General features: G+C 39.9%; 2 protein-coding genes across 11 annotated transcripts in view; one reads left to right on the top strand and one right to left on the bottom strand.

The window, feature by feature from the left end:
• The window catches only part of R3HDM1 (R3H domain containing 1), a 195,160-nt gene extending 178,033 nt beyond the window's left edge, over positions 1–17,127 (bottom strand). For all 6 annotated transcript variants that reach the window (XM_037741156.1, XM_037741162.1, XM_017536048.2 and 3 more), the window contains exon 1: positions 16,954–17,127. The gene's annotated coding sequence lies outside the window, so the exon portion shown is untranslated. The remainder of the gene's footprint in view (positions 1–16,953) is intronic.
• Positions 17,128–17,285: 158 nt separating this feature from the next.
• Positions 17,286–18,591, top strand: part of ZRANB3 (zinc finger RANBP2-type containing 3) — a 277,334-nt gene continuing 276,028 nt past the window's right edge. For 3 of the 5 annotated variants that reach the window (XM_017536065.1, XM_017536061.1, XM_017536060.2), the window contains exon 1: positions 17,286–17,427. In XM_017536065.1, coding sequence (XP_017391554.1) covers positions 17,354–17,427 — 74 coding nt within the window. In that variant the 5' untranslated portion in view covers positions 17,286–17,353. Of the gene's footprint in view, positions 17,462–17,779; positions 18,058–18,591 lie in introns of those variants that run through there. The other 2 variants (XM_017536064.1, XM_017536062.2) reach the window with 2 other exon arrangements.

The raw sequence follows: 18,591 nt of genomic DNA, 5'->3' as shown, positions 1-18,591 counted from the left end.
GTCCCCCCAAATCCACTACATTTGGGATGAAGAGACTACTGTGGGAGTGATTCACGTAACTAATGAATATACCTAGCTGACAGCCCAGAACCACACCTCCAGTATTCTTTATGTACTTGTTATTTTAATTCCCAATTTTCTACAAGAAAACACTGCAAACTTTAGTAAACAAGTGTATCTGCAACTTCATCCAAATGTGTACCTCTATCCTGGCCTTTGTACTTTCTGTTCCTTCCACCCAAAATATTCTTCCCTAATAATATCTCTCGGTTTGTTCCTTCACTTCATTCAGGTGTTTGCTCAAATGTCAAGAGATGTTGCTCTGACTACCCTTTGTAAAACAAGCCCTACATTCCATTCCATCACGTTATAACCTCTCAACCTCCTCTTTTTAAAGCATTGCAATAGTTTCTGAAACTATATTATACACAAGTATTTCACTGTCTCAATCACTAGAAAATAAGATCCATGAGGGCAAGGGACTCTCTGCTTTATATTGCCAGTACAGGGCACATAGTAAATTATCAATAAATATTTTATGAATGAATGCTAAGTCAATCCATAATTTCCTAGGTTAGCAACAAACCTATCATTTTAGTTTTGCAGATATATTCAAAATTAAAATTACCAGCAGAATAATACAGAGTTTAATCACAGGCTTTTACTTTTTAGAACTTTGTATATGATTTGGTCCAGTATTTATGGAATCATTAAGGATGTGGGGGTTATTTATATTTTATTAATTTTAACAGGCAAAATACATGCTAAAGCACCATGTTCTTTTTTTTCTTATGAGACATTGTCTCACTCTATTACCCTGGCTAGAGTGCAGCAGTATGATCTCAGCTCACTGCAATCTCTGCCTCTGGGGTTGAAGCGAATCTCATGCCTCAGTCTCCTGAGTAGCTGGGATTAACATGAGTGCACCTTCATGCCCAGTTATTTTTGTTTTTGTATTTTTAGTACAGACAGGGATTTCACCAGGTTGTCCAAACTGGTCTCAAACTCCTGGCCTCAAGTGTTCTGCCCACCTCAGCCTCCCCAAGTATGGGGATTACAGGCATGAGTGAGCCACAACACCTGGCCCTGTGCTCTAATTTAATGCAGAATTTTTGCAATTTCCTTCATTCTTCAACAGTTGGTACTGGGATTAGGATAAGTGGCAAATGGTTTTAACGGGGCTACTAATTTTATTCCCCCATTTCTGGAATTTTTCACTTTTTGTTAGCCCTTCCCTTTCCTTGTTTATATCATTTGTCGAGAAAGGCCCTGATAATACGAAACTATATGAATACAGCTCAGCTCACTCCAAATACCACTACCATAAACTAATGTTTTCATGTAACATGAAAACTTTCACTGGAAAAAAATTAGCTAATCCTATAGTGATAAATCAACAAGTATAAATGAATGAAAACAGCATAGTTTCTTTAGTGGTATCTACATACCAAAATGTTTACAGGCATTACCTTGTTTCCTCCCTACAAAATCCCTAAAGGGGGATGTCATCATCTTCATTTTATAATCGAAAAAACAGACCTAAAGGCTAAGTAACTTGTCCAGCTGTTAAGTGGCAGACCTCTGAATTTGAAATAGGTCCCTGAGTTTCCATATAAATGGAATTAAATTAAGACACAATTTTTATGTTTTAATTCCATTAAGACACATAAAATCAATGAAATTGAATTGAAAGTCCAGGAATAAACAACCACATTTTTTTTTAATCAATTTTCAACCACAGTGACAAGACAATTCAAAGGGGAAAGAAGAGTCTTTTCAACAAATGGCGCTGAAAACTAGATATTCACATATAAAAATAAATCTGAACTTCTAACTCACACCACACACAAAAATTAATCACCATTTTACATATTACAGAGACTGTATCCTCCCCAAGTTGGTGGTCCTTTACTTTTGATCTCCTCACATTTCATTCCCATTGCTTTAAAACATTTAGGCCAGGCACAGTGGTTCACACCTATAATCCCAGCCCTTTGGGAGGCTGAGGCAGGCAGATCACTTGAGGTCAGGAGTTTGAGACCAGCCCAGCCAACCTGGTGAAACCCCATCTCTATTAAAAATATAAATAGTAGTAGGACATGGTGGCACATGCTTGTATCCCAGCTACTTGAGAGGCTGAAGCAGAAGAACTGCCTGAATCCTCGGAGGTTGTGGTGAGCCAAGATCATGCCACTGTACTCTAGCCTGGGCTTCAGAGTGAGACTCTGTCTCAAACAAACAAACAAACAAACATTTGATACTTTTGGTCATACAGTAACCATAGTGTAACTTAAGCATTTACATTACCTTCTTCCTTCAAATTAGTTATCATTTGCCAGTGATAACTAGCAAAGGCATTTTGTCAAATGCCTTTTGACAAAACCACATTATAGCAGCTGGACAATGAAACATATAGATAACAGATTCTTTCTAGTTTATAAGACGAGTTAAAAAAGGAACGAGCAGCAAGACCTAACAAAAGGAGAATGAGAAAAGAATTGGCTTTAGAAAAAAACAAGGCATACAAAGTGAAAACAAAAACTGCAACTTGGATTTGTTTGATGTTAGAGGCATTTCTATTGTGCTCTATACATAGGAACACGGCTTAGTAAAAATAACACAATTGGGCTGGGCATGGTGGCTAATCCCAGCACTTTGGGAGGCCAAGGAGGGCGGATCACGAGGTCAGGAGTTCAAATCCAGCCCGAGCAACATGGTGAAACCCTGTCTCTAATAAAAAAAAAAAAAAAAAAAAATTAGCTGGGCATGGTGGCATGTGCCTGCAATCTCAGTTACTCAGGAGGCTGAAGCAGGAGAATCACTTGAACCCAGGAAGCGGAGGTTGCAGTGAGCCGAGATCACATCACTGCACTCCAGCCTGGGTGACGGAGCGAGACTCTGTCTCAAAAAAAACAAAACAAAAATAAACATACACACACAAAACTGAACTATGTTAAATATATGAATGGTATTTTGCAGAGGATATTTGTTTAAAAACAGGTACTTTACTCCCTCAGTCCTATATAGGAACACACACAAGTTGCATAGACCTAATCTGAAAATGTGAAATCCAAAAATCCAACAGTTTTGAGCACCAACATGACGATACAAGTAGGGAATTCCACACCTGACCTCATGTGATGAGTTGTAGTCAAAACTTTTATATGCAAACAATTATCTAAAATAGTGTATAAAATTTTCTTTAAGCTCTAAGTATAAGGTATATATGAAACAAATGAATTTCCTGTTTAAATTTAGGTCTCATCCCAAAGATATCTCAATATTCCAAAATCTGAAAAAAATCCAATACACTTCTGGTCTCACACATTTTGGGTAAAAAATACTCAACCTGTATGCACTTTAGAGACATTGCTTTCTTTCTTTTCTCTACCCCCGCCCCCATATCTCTCTCTCTCTCTCTCTCTCTCTCTCTCTCTCTCTCTCTATATATATATATATATATATATATATATATTTTTTTTTTAAACAAATTGAAGGTTTGTGGCAACCCTGAGTCTAGCATATTTTTCAGTACCATTGTCCCAAAACATGCTCACTTTGTGTCTCTGCATTATATTTTGGTAATTCTTGCAGTATTTCAAACTCTTTATTATGTCTGGCGATGGTGATCTGCAATCATTGATCTTTGACTTTACCATTGTTTTAGGGGACAACAAACCACACCACGTAAGACAGTGAACTTGGTGGATAAATGCTGTAGGTGTTCTGATTGCACCACCAACTGGATGATGCCCCATCTCTTCTCCCTCTTTGGTCCTCCCTATCCACTGAGACAAAACAGTATTGAAATTAGGTCAATTAATAAACCTACCATGTTTAAGTAAAAGGAAGAGTTACAGGTCTCTCACTTTAAATCAAAAGCTAGAAATGATTAAGCTTAGCAAAAAAGGCATGCTGAAAACTGAGATAGACTGAAAGCCAAGAGAGGCCTCAAGCTAGGCCTCTTACATCAAATAGTTGGCTAAGCTGTGAATGCAAAGGAAAAGTTCTTGAAGGAAATAAAAATTGCTACTGCAGTGAACACAAAGATGATAAGAAAGCAAAAAACCCTTATTGCTGATATGGAGGTTTTAGGGGGTCCAGAAAGATGATCAAACCAGCCACCATATTCCCTTAGGCAAAAGCCTAACCCAGTACAAGACACTCGCTTCAATTCTATGAAGGATGAGAGAGATAAGGAAACTGCTGAAGTTGAAAGCTAACAGAGACTGATTTATGAGGTTTAAGGAAAACGACACCATCTCCATAACATAAACATGCAAGGTGAAGCAGCAAGTGTTGAAGAAGCTGCAGCAAATTACCAGAAGATCTAGCCAAGATCACTGATGAAGGTGATCACTAAACAACAGATTTTCAATATAGACAAAACAGCTTGCTTATTGGAAGATGCTATTCTAGGACTCTGATGGACAGAACTCAAGGCCCTGCTTCAAAGCTTCAAAAGACAGGCTGTCTCTCTTGTTAGAATTTAAAGAGCAGCAGAACTTTAAGTTGAAGCCAGAGCTGATTTGTACTCTGCCTGTGCTCTATAAATGAAACAAAGCCTGGATGACAGCATATCTATTGCCAACAGATGTGCTATTTACAAATATTTAAAATCCACTGTTGAGACCTACTGCCCAGAAAAAAAATGTTCCTTTTAAATAACTTACTGTTCATTGATAATGCACCTTGTCATCCAAGAGCTCTAATGGAGATGTAAGATGAAATGAATGTTCTTTTGCCTGCTAACATAACATGTATTTTGCAGCCCATGTATCAAGGATTAATTTAAACTTTTAAGTCTCATATTTATGAAATACACTTTGTAAGGCTATATGGCTGCCAAAGATAGTAATTCCTTGGATACAACTGGGTAAAGAAAGTTGAAAACCTTCTGAAAAAGATTCATCATGCTAGATGCCATTAACAACATTTGTGGGCATGGGGGCTCATGCTTGTAATCCCAACACTCTGGGAGGCTGAGGCAGAAGGATTGCTTGAGGCCAGGAGTTTGGGACGAGCTTGGGCTACAGAGCAAGACCCTGTCCCTACAAAAAAGAAATTTTATTATTTTTAAAACTTTTAAAATTAATTATTTATTTTGGTTTCAACAATTCCAATTTTTTTTTTTCTATTGCATTTTAGGTTTTGAGATACATGTGAAGAACATGCAAGATTGTTGCATAGGTACACACATGGCAGTGTGGTTTGCTGCCTTCCTCCCCATCACCTATATCTGGCATTTCTCCCCATGCTATCTTTCCCCAACTCCCCATCCCACGCTGTCCCTCCCTTATTTCCCCCTGACAGACCTCAGTGTGTGATGCTCCCCTCCCTGTGTCCATGTGTTCTCATTGTTCAATACCCACATACGAGTGAGAACATGTGGTGTTTGATTTTCTATTCTTGTGTCAGTTTGCTGAGAATGATGGTTTCCAGGTTCATCCATGTCCCTACAAAAAACCAAACTCATCATTTTTGATGGCTGCATAATATTCCATGGTGTATTATGTGCTACATTTTCCCCATCCAGTATATCACCGATGAGCATTTGGGTTGGTTCCAGGTCTTTGCTATGGTAAACTGTGCTGCAATGAATATTCATGTTCATGTGTTCTTATATTAGAACGCTTTATAATCCTTTGGATATATACCCAGTAATGGGATTGCTGGGTCAAATGGAGTTTCTATTTTTAGGTCCTTGAGGAATCGACACACTGTCTTCCACAATGGTTCAACTAATTTATACTCCCATCAACAGTGTAAAAGTGTTCCTATTTCTCCACATCCTCTCCAGCATCTGTTGTCGCCAGATTTTTTAATGATCGCCATTCTAACTGGCGTGAGATGGTATCTCAATGTAGTTTTGATTTGCATTTTTCTAATGACAGTGATGATGAACATTTTTTCATATGTTTGTTGGCCTCATGTATGTCTTGTTTTGTAATGTGTCTGTTCATATCCTTAGCCCACTTTTGAATGGGTTGTTTGTTTTTTTCTTGTAAATCTGTTTTAGTTCTTTGTAAATTCTGGATATCAGCCCCTTGTCAGATGGGTAGACTGCAAAATTTTTTTTCCCATTCTGTTGGTTGCTGATTCATGCTAAGGACTGTTTCTTTTGCTGTGAAGAAGCTGTGGAGTTTGATTAGGTCCCATTTGTCTATTTTGGCTTTTGTTGCCATTGCTTTTGGTGTTTTGATCATGAAGTCCTTGCCTACGCCTATGTCCTGAATGGTTTTGCCTAGATTTTCTTCTAGGGTTTTTATGGTGTTAGGTCTTATGTTTAAGTCTTTAATCCATCTGGAGTTAATTTTAGTGGAAGGTGTCAGGAAGGGGTCCAGTTTCTGCTTTCTGAACGTGACTAGCCAGTTTTCCCAACACCATTTATTAAACAGGGAATCCTTTCCCCACTGCTTGTTTTTGTCAGGTTTGTCAAAGATCAGATGGTAGTAGATGTGTGGTGCTGCCTCCGAGGCTTCTGTTCTGTTCCATTGGTCTATATCTCTGTTTTGGTACCAGTACCATGCTGTTTTGATTACTGTAGCCTTGTAATATAGTTTGAAGTCCGGTAGTGTGATGCCTCCCACTTTGTTCTTTTTGCTTAGAATTGAGTTGGCTATGCAGGCTCTCTTTTGGTTCCATATGAAGTTTAAGGTGTTTTTTTCCAGTTCTGTGAAGAAGGTCATTGGTAGCTTGATGGGGATAGAGTTGAATCTGTAAATTACTTTGGGCAGTATGGCCATTTTCACAATATTGATTCTTCCTAACCACAAACATGGAATGTTTCTCCATCTGTTTGTGTCCTCTCTTACTTCGTTGAGCAGTGGTTTGTAGTTCTCCTTGAAGAGGCCCTTTACGTTCCTTGTTAGTTGTATTCCTAGGTATTTTATCGTCTTTGTAGCAATTGTGAATGGCAGTTTGTTCTTGATTTGGCTCTCTTTATGTCCGTTATTGGTGTATAGGAATGCTTGTGATTTTTGCACATTGATTTTGTATCCTGAGACTTTGCTAAAGTTGCTTATCAGTTTCAGGAGATTTTGGGCTGAGACGATGGGGTCTGCTAGATGTACGATCATGTTGTCTGCAACTAGAGACAATTTGACTTCCTCCTTTCCTATTTGAATACTCTTTATTTCTTTTTCTTGCTTGATTGCTATGTCTAGAACTTCCAATACTACATTCAATATGCGTGGTGAGAGAGGGCATCCTTGTCTAGTACCAGATTTCAAAGGGAATGCTTCCAGTTTTTGCCCATTCAGTATGATGTTGACTCTGTGTTTGTCGTAAATAGCTTTATTTTGAGATACGTTCCATCAATACCTAGTTTATTGAGGGTTTTTAGCATAAAGGGCTGTTGAATTTTGTCAAAGGCCTTCTCTACATCAATTGAGATAATCATGTGGTTTTTGTCTTTGGTTCTGTTTATGTGGTGAATTATGTTTATAGACTTGCATATGTTTAACCAGCCTTGTATCCCCGGGATGAAGCCTACTTGATCATGGTGGATAAGCTTTTCGATATGCTGTTGCAATTGGTTTGCCAGTAATTTAATGAAGATTTTTGCATCTATGTTCATCACGGATATTGGCCTGAAGTTATCTTTTCTTGCTCAGTCTCTGCCAGGTTTTAGTATCAGGATGATGCTGGTCTCATAAAATGACTTGGGAAGGATTCCCTCTTTTTGGATTGTTTGGAATAGTTTCAGAAGGAATGGTACCAGCTCCTCTTTGTATGTCTGGTAGAATTCTGCTGTGAACCCATCTGGACCTGGGCTTTTTTTGGGTGGTAGGCTCTTAATTGCTGCCTCAACTTCTGCCCTTGTTATTGGTCTATTCAGGGTTTCGAGTTCTTCCTGGTTTAGGCTTGGGAGGATGCAAGTGTCCAGGAATTTATCCATTTCTTCCAGGTTTCCTAGTTTATGTGTATAGAGTTGTTTTTAATAATCTCTGATAATGGTTTGCATTTCTGTGGAATCTGTGGTGATATCCCCTTTATCGTTTTTTATTGCACCTATTTGGTTATTCTCTCTTTTCTTTTTTTATTAATCTGGCTAGTGGTCTATTTTGCTGATGTTTTCGAAAAACCAGCTCCTGGATTTACTGATTTTTTGAAGGGTTTTTTGTGTGTCTATCTCCTTCAGTTCTGCTCTGATCTTAGTTATTTGTTGTCTGAAATTTTAAAAGCAGAAAGATGTGGTGAAATGCACCTGCTGTCCTAGTTACTCAGGACTGAGGTGGGAGAACTGCTTGAGCCCCAATATTCAAGGTTACAATGAGCTATGACAGCAGCACTGCACTCCAACCTGGTCAACAGAGCAAGACCTTAATGTCTTAAAAGAACATTTGTGATTCATGAGAGAAGGTCAAAATATCAACTTTTAAAAATTTTTATTTTTTGACTACCTATGCATCTGTGAAGTTACGATTTAACAGGAGTCTGGAAGAAATCAATTTCTACCTTCACGGATGACTTGGAGGGGTTCAAGACTACCACTGAATAAAGTAATTACAGATGTGGTAGAAATAGTAAGAGAAATAGAATCAGAAATGGTGCCTGAAGATGTGACTGAATTGCTGCTCATGATATCATTATTTGCCCATGATTATGGATGAGCAAGGAATGTGGTTTCTTGAGATGGACTCTACTCCTGGTACATCTATTTCTGTGAGCATTGTTGAAACAGCAACTCAGTATTTAGAATATTACTCAAACTCAGATTTAAAGTAATAGGAAAATTGGAGAGGATTGACTACAATTTTGAAAGACGTTCTACTGTGGGTAAAATGCTTTCAAACAGTAGCATGTGTTATAGAGAAATCTTCCATGAAAGGAAGTGTCCGTCAACATGGACACTGTTGTAATTGTTGTCTTATTTTCAGATATTGTCACAGCCACTTCAACCTTCAGCAACCACCATCTTGATCAGTCAGCACCCACCTACACTGAAGTTAGACTCTCCACCAGCAAAAAGATTATATCTTGCTGAAGGCTTAGGTGATTATTAGAAGTTTTTAGCAATATTTAAAAATTAAGATATGTGCATTTTTTAGCATAATGCTCTTCACTCTTAATACACTACAGTATTGTATAAAACTTTTTTTTAAAAGTGATAACTTCAGTAGTAAACCTAACTTTTAAATGCACTGGGATACCAAAAAATGTGTTTGGCCTTTTCATGGTTGTCTGGAACTTGAACTCACAGTATCTCCAAGGTGTGCTTGCAATTCTTTTGGCATCCATTCTAGTTGCTGTATCAACACAATCATGCACTGCATAATGATATTTCAGTCAACAATGGACTGCATAAATGTCAGTGGTCCCATAAGACCATAATATTGGTGAAAAATTCCTATCACCTAAGGATATCATAGCCTTCATAACACAACATATTATTAACGTGTTTATGGTGATGCTGGTGTAAACCTACTGCTCTGCTAGTCATATGAAAGTATAGCACATTAGTATGTACAGCACACAATACTCGATAATGGTTATAAATGACTACGATACTGGTTTATGTTTTTACTTTTTATCATTAGAGTGCACTCCTTCCACTTATTAAAAAAAAAAAAGTTAACCATCAAACAGCTCAGGGAGGTCCTTGAAGAGGTATTCTAGAAAAAGACATTAATATCAAGTTGACAGATCCATGAGTGTTATAATCCCTGAAGACCTACCAGTGGGACAAGTATACAAAGATGGAAGACAATAATAGGCTGTGCAGGCCTAGACTAATGCATGTGTTTACACGTTAGTTTTTAACAAAAAATTTTAAAGGAAAAAAAAACAACAAAACTACTTTTAAGCCAGGCATGGTGGCTCACGCCTGTAATCCCAGCACTTTGGGACACTGAGGCTGGTGGATCATCTGTGGTCAAGAGTTCAAGACCAGCCTGGCTAACATGGTGAAACCTCGTCTCTACCAAAAAGACAAAAATTAGCTGGGTGTGGTGGTGGGCGACTATAATCCCAGCTACTTGGGAGGCTCAGGCAAGAGAATGGCTTGAATCCGGGAGGCAGAGATTACAGTGAGCCAAGATCGTGCATTGCACTCCAGCCTGGATGACAAGAGCAAAATTCTGTCTTAAAAGCAAACAAAAAACCCAAAAACTTTTAAAACAGAAAATTGCTTATAGGACAAGGATATAAAGAAAAAACATTTTTGTACAGCTGTACTGTGTATTTTAAGTGTTATCACAAAAGATTCAAAACTTAAAAAAAAAATTAAAATTTATAAAGTAAAAAGTTACAGCAAGCTTAAGTGAATGTTTTAGACAGAAAAATATTTTATAAATTTACTGGAACCCAAGAATACAGCATTTATCAAGTATGCAGTGGTGTACAATTATGTCCTAGGCTTTTGCATTCACTGACTGGCTCGCCTACCATAATTTCCAGTGCTGTAAGCTACAGTCATGGTAAGTGCTTTAGGTATACCATTTAAAAATATTTTATACGTTATTTTTACTGTACCTTGTCTTTGTTTAGATACACAGATACTTAACTACCGTGTCAGAATTGTCTACAGTATTTAGTATAGACTGTATAGTAGCATACTGTATATATTTAGTAGCATACTATATAGGTTTATAGCCGAGGAGCAATGGGCCATACATATCACATAGCTTAGGTGTCTATCAGGCTATATACCTTGCAGGTTTGTGTGAGTACACTCTATGATGTTGGCATGAAACTTTCTAACAATACGTTTCTCAAAACTTATCCCTAATGTTAAACAAGGCATGACTGCAGTTTGTTCCTTTTTTTATGGTAGTGTAGTATTCCATGGTGTGGATGTATCACAGTTTAATAATTCAAGCAGTGAAGGACATTTGCATTGTTCCAGGAAAAACCAAACAGATACACAGCAATTGTGTACGGAGGAAGCTTCTTTCCCAAGAGCATTTTTAAAATGAGGACCCATCAGGCATAGTGGCTCATATCTGTAATCCCAGCTACTAGGGGAGCTAAGACAGGAGAATTGCTTGAGCCCAGGAGGTTGAGTGAGCCAAGATTGAACCAATGCACTCCAGCCTGGGCAACAGAGCAAGACTCTGTATCTAAATAAATAAATAAATAAAATAAAATGAGGACCCATTAAATGAAGGCTTAAGTTTGGCATAGTGGCTCATGCCTGTAATCCCAGAACTTTAGGAGGCCGAGGCAGGCAGATCACTTGAGGTCAGGAGTTCGAGACCACCCTGGCCAATATGGCAAAACCCCACCTCTACTAAAAATACAAAAATTAGCTGGCATGGTGGCTCATACCTGTAGTCCCAGTTACTTGAGAGGCTGAGGCAGAAGAATTCTTGAACCTGGGAGGCGGAGGTTACAGTGAGCCAAGATTATGCCACTGACTCCAGCCTGGGCAACAGAGGAAGACTCCATTAAAAAAAATATATATGAAGGCCTAATGCTCACTTTAGCTAATGTTCTGTACACATGTACAAACAATTTTCATTTCACAACAGTAAGTCTTTGTTTTTTTAAAAGTTCCAGAGCTTCTCTCCCCACTGAGGGGCAAGGTAAAAAAGTAAATCCACAGTTAAGCTACCTTAGACTGTAAAGTGATATTTTACTCTAGTTATGGAACTTCTGTCCTTAGAGCAGCAGTTTCCAATCTTTTTGGAACCAGGGACCTGTTTTATGGAAGGTAATTTTTCACCAGACAGTGCAGGGGGTGAGGCAGATGGTTATGGGATGAAATTGTTTTACCTCAGATCATCAAGCATTAGATTCTCATAAGAAGCATGCAACCTAGGTCCCTCACATGCACAGTTCATAATAGAGTTTGCAATCCTATGAGAATCTAATGCCACCGCTGATCTGATAGTAGGTGGAGCTCAGGTGATGTTCACTGGGCCACCACTCACCTCCTGCTGTGTGCCCAGTTCCTAAGGGTTGGGGACCCCTGCCTTATAGGACAGGTTAGTGAAGTTAATTGTACAACTAACCCACAAAGGTAATTTATATTTGTCATTCATCAAGCTAATGTTGGGAGAAGTCAAATTTGCTATTTTAGATTCTTAGATCAGTCAAGTTATTCCCTCTCAAGAATAGTCAAGAATTAAAACAAATGTAGTTTATTTTCTCTACTTAATTTCTTTTGCAGATGAAGTTGTTATAGAGAGTTATAGATAAAAACTTTAGTAAAGCAAGTATCATTTAAATATGCTGTGCAATTTATGAAACAGGCCGGGTGCAGTGGTTTATGCCTATAATTCCAGCACTTTGGCAGGCCAATGAAGGAGGATCACTTGAGTCCAGGAGGTGGGAGACCAGCCTGGGTAACATAGTAAAAACCTGTCTCCAGTAAATTAAAAAATTAGCTCCCTGCCTGTAGTCCTAGTTACTTGGGCGCATAAGGTGGGAGGCTCACTTGAGCCTCAGAGTTCAAGGCTGTGGTAAGTAATGATCCTGTCGCTGCACTCCAATTTGGCTGACACAGTGAAACTCTGTCTCTTAATAAAATAAAAAATGAAATAAGGGGGCTCAAAAACCTTAAAATTTGCCTAAAGAAGTGAGCTGACAGGCAGAAATTTGGAAAAAAACTCACAAATATAAAATTCAAGAGGCAAAGAGGGAACAAAGATCATAAACTGCAGGTTTTCAAAATTTTCAGAAAAAGAAATTTAAGTTAATAGGTGTGTGTGGAGACTAAGAATGGGTAAGATGAGGCAAAATATTAAAGATAAAATCTAGATATAAAAAAACTAAATTGCTGGAAAATAAGGTACAAAACTAAACTAACTTTCAGCCAGGATTTAGTTTCATCTCTATTTCATCCCTCAGTCAATAACTAATTGAATAAAATTCTGGAAATGATATACATTCATGTGCATGCTAATGTCTTATTAGGTACAAGCAAATGTGTTTAATTATATAACTTTCTTATTTGAGAAGCAAAGTTAAAGTGACAAAATTTTGTTTAAATATATGATTTGATTCTTTGCACATGTACATATTAGTAAACATTATGGGAAGTCCTAGGGATTAAGTGGAAGATGATTTAATGTTTTTTTTAAAGTTTATAATTATACTAAGAAAAACTGACTTCCTTTTCTTTAAAACAGACATCTCATTTTATTTATTTTATTTATTTATTTTAATTTTTGAGACAGAGTCTCGCTCTGTCACCCAGGCTGGAGTGCAGTCGCACAATCTTGGCTCTCTGCAACTTCCACCTCCTGGGTTCAAGCAATTCTCCTGCCTCAGCCTCCCGAGCAGCTGAGACTACCAGCACCTGCCAACACACCCAGCTAATTTATATATTTTCAGTAGAGACAGTGTTTCACCATATTGGCTAGGCTGGTCTTGAACTCCTGGCCTTGTGATCCACCTGCCTTGGCCTCCCAAAGTACTGGGTTTACAGGTGTGAATCACCCTGCCTGGCCCCCCATTTTAGTTACCTTAAGTTGTAGGAAATAATTATCCATATATGCAAATGCGGCTATAAAGACAGAGTATTGATTCTGTGATTTGGTGCTGCAATAGTTATTTGAAAATTACATTACCATTTGTTACCACACCTCCATGACACACTAACTCCCCAACTTATTTATAATAGCCTATGAAAAATATCAATAGTGAAATTTTCTAATTCAAAAAGCAACAGTATTTTACAAACCCATCAAGCCTTGTTTATCACAGTAACATTTTCAAGAATAGGAAAAACAAAACTCCTACGAATTTTCACTAATTTACTTCTGAGAAATTAAAACTTAATACTAACTCAAATAGATAGAATTAGGTATACTAAAGTACCAGTTCAAAAAAAGAAAATTAAAAACTGTTACTTGCAAGGCATGGCAATGCACATCTTCTGCATAATACTTGACAAAGCTTATTTCAAGTTTATATAATTTTCTATTGCTGCTGTCACGTAAGACCTTGGGGGAGCACCCATTTGTACTAGTTCCAATGACTTGGGAGGCCCACCATATATGCCTCAGCTCATTATTTTGCATAAGGTACAGCTTGCCTTGAACCCTCGCAGGGCATTCCTGTCAGAAAAGACTTCGTAATTTAACTGTCTTCATGCTAACCTTAAATTTGTTTAACTATACAAATTCCAAGAACTCTATTATGTGTGAGGACTGTAAATTTTCAGAAATGACTGGGAAGAGAAAGGAATAGCATCATTCACATGCTGTTTCACAGAAAAGAAACGCTCAATGTTGACAAATAAGGAGAATTAAAAAGAACAGCAACAAAACTGTAGTCACATATGGTCATAACAATTTCAAATGATTTGCTTAGCCTTAACTCTGTATTAAACAGTTCAAATGTCTCCTGGTAGCACAATGAATATGGACAGCAACCAGAGCTTGAATATGGATATAAACTAGAGCTTGAAACATATTTCAAATAAATAAAATTTAAAAGATATTAATAGTTAACCACGGAGCACATTTTTATTCCCAATAATCCATACGAAATATATTCCATAGACACTTGCATCTTAAAGTCAAAAAAACTTCTGTAAGCTAGTAAAAAATGACTAGCCACAAACTGCGCTTAAGTCACTAGATAAATTAATACGCCTATGGTACTCTTCAGTGACAGAGTATGTTCTAAAGTTGCGACGCCCTGAACATATGAGCAACAAACCCATTCTCTATGCATGAAAATAACAATGGTTAATATTTAATATCACAAACTATGTGTCAGACACAATGCTAGGGGATTTACAGACTTTATTTCTAATTTTCATAACTCCCTAAGCATATCATCCTCATTTTACAGATGAAGAAACCGAACTGAGTTTCATGGAGTGATCCAACAGCCAGTAAGAAAATGTAGAAGACTCCTATAATTTCAACAGCCCTTTCTCTATATAAAGCACACAAGATCTGAAAGTATCAATTGTATAATTTATCAATTAACTAATAAGTTTTGGAAAATACTATGCTGGCAGCTGGCAAAATATGTTACAGGAATTTTGTGGGGATCTCAGGGTACTTACCTTCCAAGGCTATGTACTTCTTTCTTTTTTTTTTTTTTGAGACGGTGTTTTGTTTTTTTTTTTTTTTGAGACATTGCCTGGCTAGCCCTGAACTCCTGGGTTCAAGTGATCTTGTCACCTCATAGTCTTGAGTAGCAGGGACTACAGGTCACTACTACATGGCTGGCAATTTTCATTTTTTCATAGATACCCAAATTTCCTCCAGGACTTGAATATATGTATCTATGTCAATTCTGTATCTAGGTGTACTAGTTATGGAATACAGAAGACCATTAAGCCACCATAGTCAGACCCTGAAGAAATGATCAAAACTAAGATATTTCTTCAGAACCCAAGTTTATTCTGCTAACAAGTAAACCTCAGAAATGGGCCTAGAATTTTATCTCTGATCACAAGCATGTCTACTACAGACTACAGAATCCATGATTTAAAGACATATTCTCCCAAAAAAAGCAGAGTGGTATTTGAAAAGATGAGCATTCAATCAAAATATGATGCAGAAATCATACCAGAATGCCCTGAAAATAGTCAAATATGCCAAAATTTTAGAAATTGAGAAGTGTCCAATTATTCCTGTCAGACTGGTATCCTACTAAATACCTAGATCTTGTTTCAAATATTATAAATGGGGAGACTTCCAGTTTGACTTTAATCATCTTTTCATTTAGAAGTTTTTTTCATCAGGTCGGGCGCGCTGGCTGACGCCTGTAATCCAGCACTTTGGGAGGCCAAGGCGGGCAGATCATGAGGTCAAGAGATGGAGACCATCCTGGTCAACATGGTGAAACCCGGTCTCTACTAAAAATACAAAAATTAGCTGGGCGTGGTGGCGCGCGCCTGTAGTCCCAGCTACTCGGGAGGCTGAGCCAGGAGAATCGCTTGACCACGGGAGGCGGAGGTTGCAGTAAGCCAAGACTGCGCCACTGCACTCCAGCCTAGGGACAGAGCAAAATAAATAAAAAAAAGTTTTTGTCATCAATGACATTTAAGCTACAAGCAAAGGGTTTCTTCAAAGTTACAATTAAGTAAACTACAACCATGAAGATATACCTAAATGTAGAAAATTTTGTTAGAAAAACCATTTGCTGTTTACTAATCCTTACTAATTTGGAAAGCACCTCTTCTTCACCTTTTACTCAGTTGACTTGCTAACCCAGGACAATTATACACGGAGCATGATGGCCCCAATAACTTAAGTTTCTTTATAAAAACAAGCTCAACAGAGGCACCCTTTGCACCTAATAACAACAACAGAAGAAAACGAAACACCAAAAAACTTCAAAGCACACGAAGATTTTTTTTGGCAGCCTTAAGACTAAGGCATAAAAACCTGTGTAAATCTGATCCCGGGGGACCGTGGCATTGACAGTCATTCAACTTTCTTTTTAATATTCCCATTGTGCTTTTTCTGGTACCACAGGCAAAATGTACCTACATTTCACCAATCGGTCGAAGCTGAAATTTCTCTCCGTGCAAGGCCAGGGGCTGCGGCCGCGTGAGCCCGAGGCACCGGCGCCAGCCACCCGAGAGAGTAGCACACGCTCCTGGCAGGCCCGCTGTGGCTGGTTCCTGAGTCCCTGGGGCTGCGAGAGCAGCCACGGCGGCGGCTGCAGCAGCAGCCATGGCAGGGACTCGGAAACCTTTCCCCTGCCTCCTCCGCTAGGCCTCGAGGGGTTTGCTTTTCACATGGCCCCCGGGTGGGGGCGGTGGGCACAAGGTAGTGGCTGCAGCTGCAGCCGCAGCCGCGGGCCAGGCGAGCCTGACTCTCGCGGAACCCGACCTCCTGGCCGGCTGGTAGCAGCGGGCCGTCGTAAGGCCCCGGCTGCAGCGCCGACGACCCGGCGGGGAAGGCCACCTTCTCAGACACCACATCTCTCCCCTGCCTGCCTCCTTCTCCGTTAGCGCTACCGGTTGGCGGGCGGGGGAGGGGAGCGAGGCGCGTTATTCCCGGGGAGATGGACGGGGGAGGGGAGGGCATCTCTTACCCGCGTTACTGAGGAGGAGGAGGCGGTTGGAGCGCGGCGCGGCGGGGCGACGGCGGGGCTGGGTGGGTGCAAGTAAGAGTCTTACGAAAGGGAATTAACCCCATCACCAGCCCGGACACCGGCTCCAGCGGCAGCCGCGACTGGCAGAATCCCGCCCCTTCCCACCACGCACTAGCCCCGCCTCTTCGTTCTCTTTGAGCGGCAGCCGACTGCTCATAGGCTGCACATCCCCGGAGTGACATGGATATTACCCAATCACGCCTGAAAAAATTGCCTTCTCTCCACCCCTTTATCGCCTCCCAGGCCGCGGGAGAGCCATGCCAAGTCTTCCTCCAACCTCAAGGGAAAAAGAACCAATCCATGATAAGTAACCGCCCTTGAAGGACGCAAAAGCCAGCCAATGGTGAAACTAGGAGGACAGCCATTTTGCCCACTTGTAAAAGAGACACCTTTTCCCACGAGTTGGAGCCTGAGGTGAGCGAGTTTCGGGAGTTTTTACTGACCCAAGGTATTTAAAAGATAACCATATCTCCTCAGGGAATATTTATAGTGCTTTTTAGGAGTAAAGGAAAATTATCATCCTCCATGTGGGGCAAAGTGAGGCATGCTGCTTAAGGGCTTGGCTCCTCCCTTTAGCGCTAACGGGTTCTAAGCCGAACACCTGGTTTCTCCAGCAGTGGCGGAGGGCGGGGTGTTGGGCTCTTTGGCCGAGAGCGGACTACAATTCCCAACACGCTTTTGCCCCACTCACACCATCTCCTCCGTTCACTGGTCGCTTTGATTGACGGGAATTGTAGTTCCTGAGAAGTACCCATGCCGCGGCCTCAGCCAACAAAAAGGGGTAGAGTTTTGAATGATTTGGAATTAGGAACGAGTTGTCGCGAGGCCGTACTAAGCCCTTTTCGCAACTCTAACAGAAGAGAGAAAAGATGGAAGAAGGGTGGCCAGAAGAGTTTTCTCAGAACACCATAGGTATTTTAAACTATTAGGACGTATTTAAACTCCTCTACTTTCACTTTGTCTCGTTGAACGTCACTTCCGCTTAGGGGCGGACACGTCCCAAACCTGTGGCGGGAGTAGGAGCGTCTGCGGCGAATACACCAGGTGTGACTGTCTGGAAGTGGCTTGGCGTGGCGGGCAAGTCCCTAGTTTCTTGCGTGGGAGATAAAAAGTTGAACGGAATTTAATGGCGTTTTAAGAAGAGTGGGTGACCTGGGATGGGGGTAATTCCTAGGCCCCTCATGCTGTTTTCCACCCCGGTCTTCAATTCCGGGGGCCCATTCTTTGTCGTCTTGGCCTGCTCGCTATTAGATTGCAGGGATAAATTTATAGAAGGTAACTGTAATGCCTTTAGGCTTTGCGTGGTCAATTTGAACTATAAAGAAAGGGCTCCGAAGTTGTGAACTAACTCCTCCCATTTTTACAAACACAACTTCTAAAGTCGGCTCTGAAGGAAAAAAGTCACAGAAAAGGTCTCAGGTTTGAAGGGTTCAATCAAGAAGGGTCTTTTAAGGCCGGGCGCTGTGGCTCACGCCTGTAATCCTAGCACTTTGGGAGGCCTAGGTGGGTGGATCACCTGAGGTCAGAAGTTCAAGACCAGCCTCACCATCATGGTGAGACCCCCATCTTTAAAAAAAA

The sequence above is a fragment of the Cebus imitator genome, unplaced genomic scaffold, assembly GCF_001604975.1.
Source record: "Cebus imitator isolate Cc_AM_T3 unplaced genomic scaffold, Cebus_imitator-1.0 Scaffold95, whole genome shotgun sequence".
Lineage (NCBI taxonomy): Eukaryota > Metazoa > Chordata > Mammalia > Primates > Cebidae > Cebus > Cebus imitator.
Note: the sequence above shows the minus strand (reverse complement) of the source record. Positions and strands in the feature narration are given on the sequence as shown.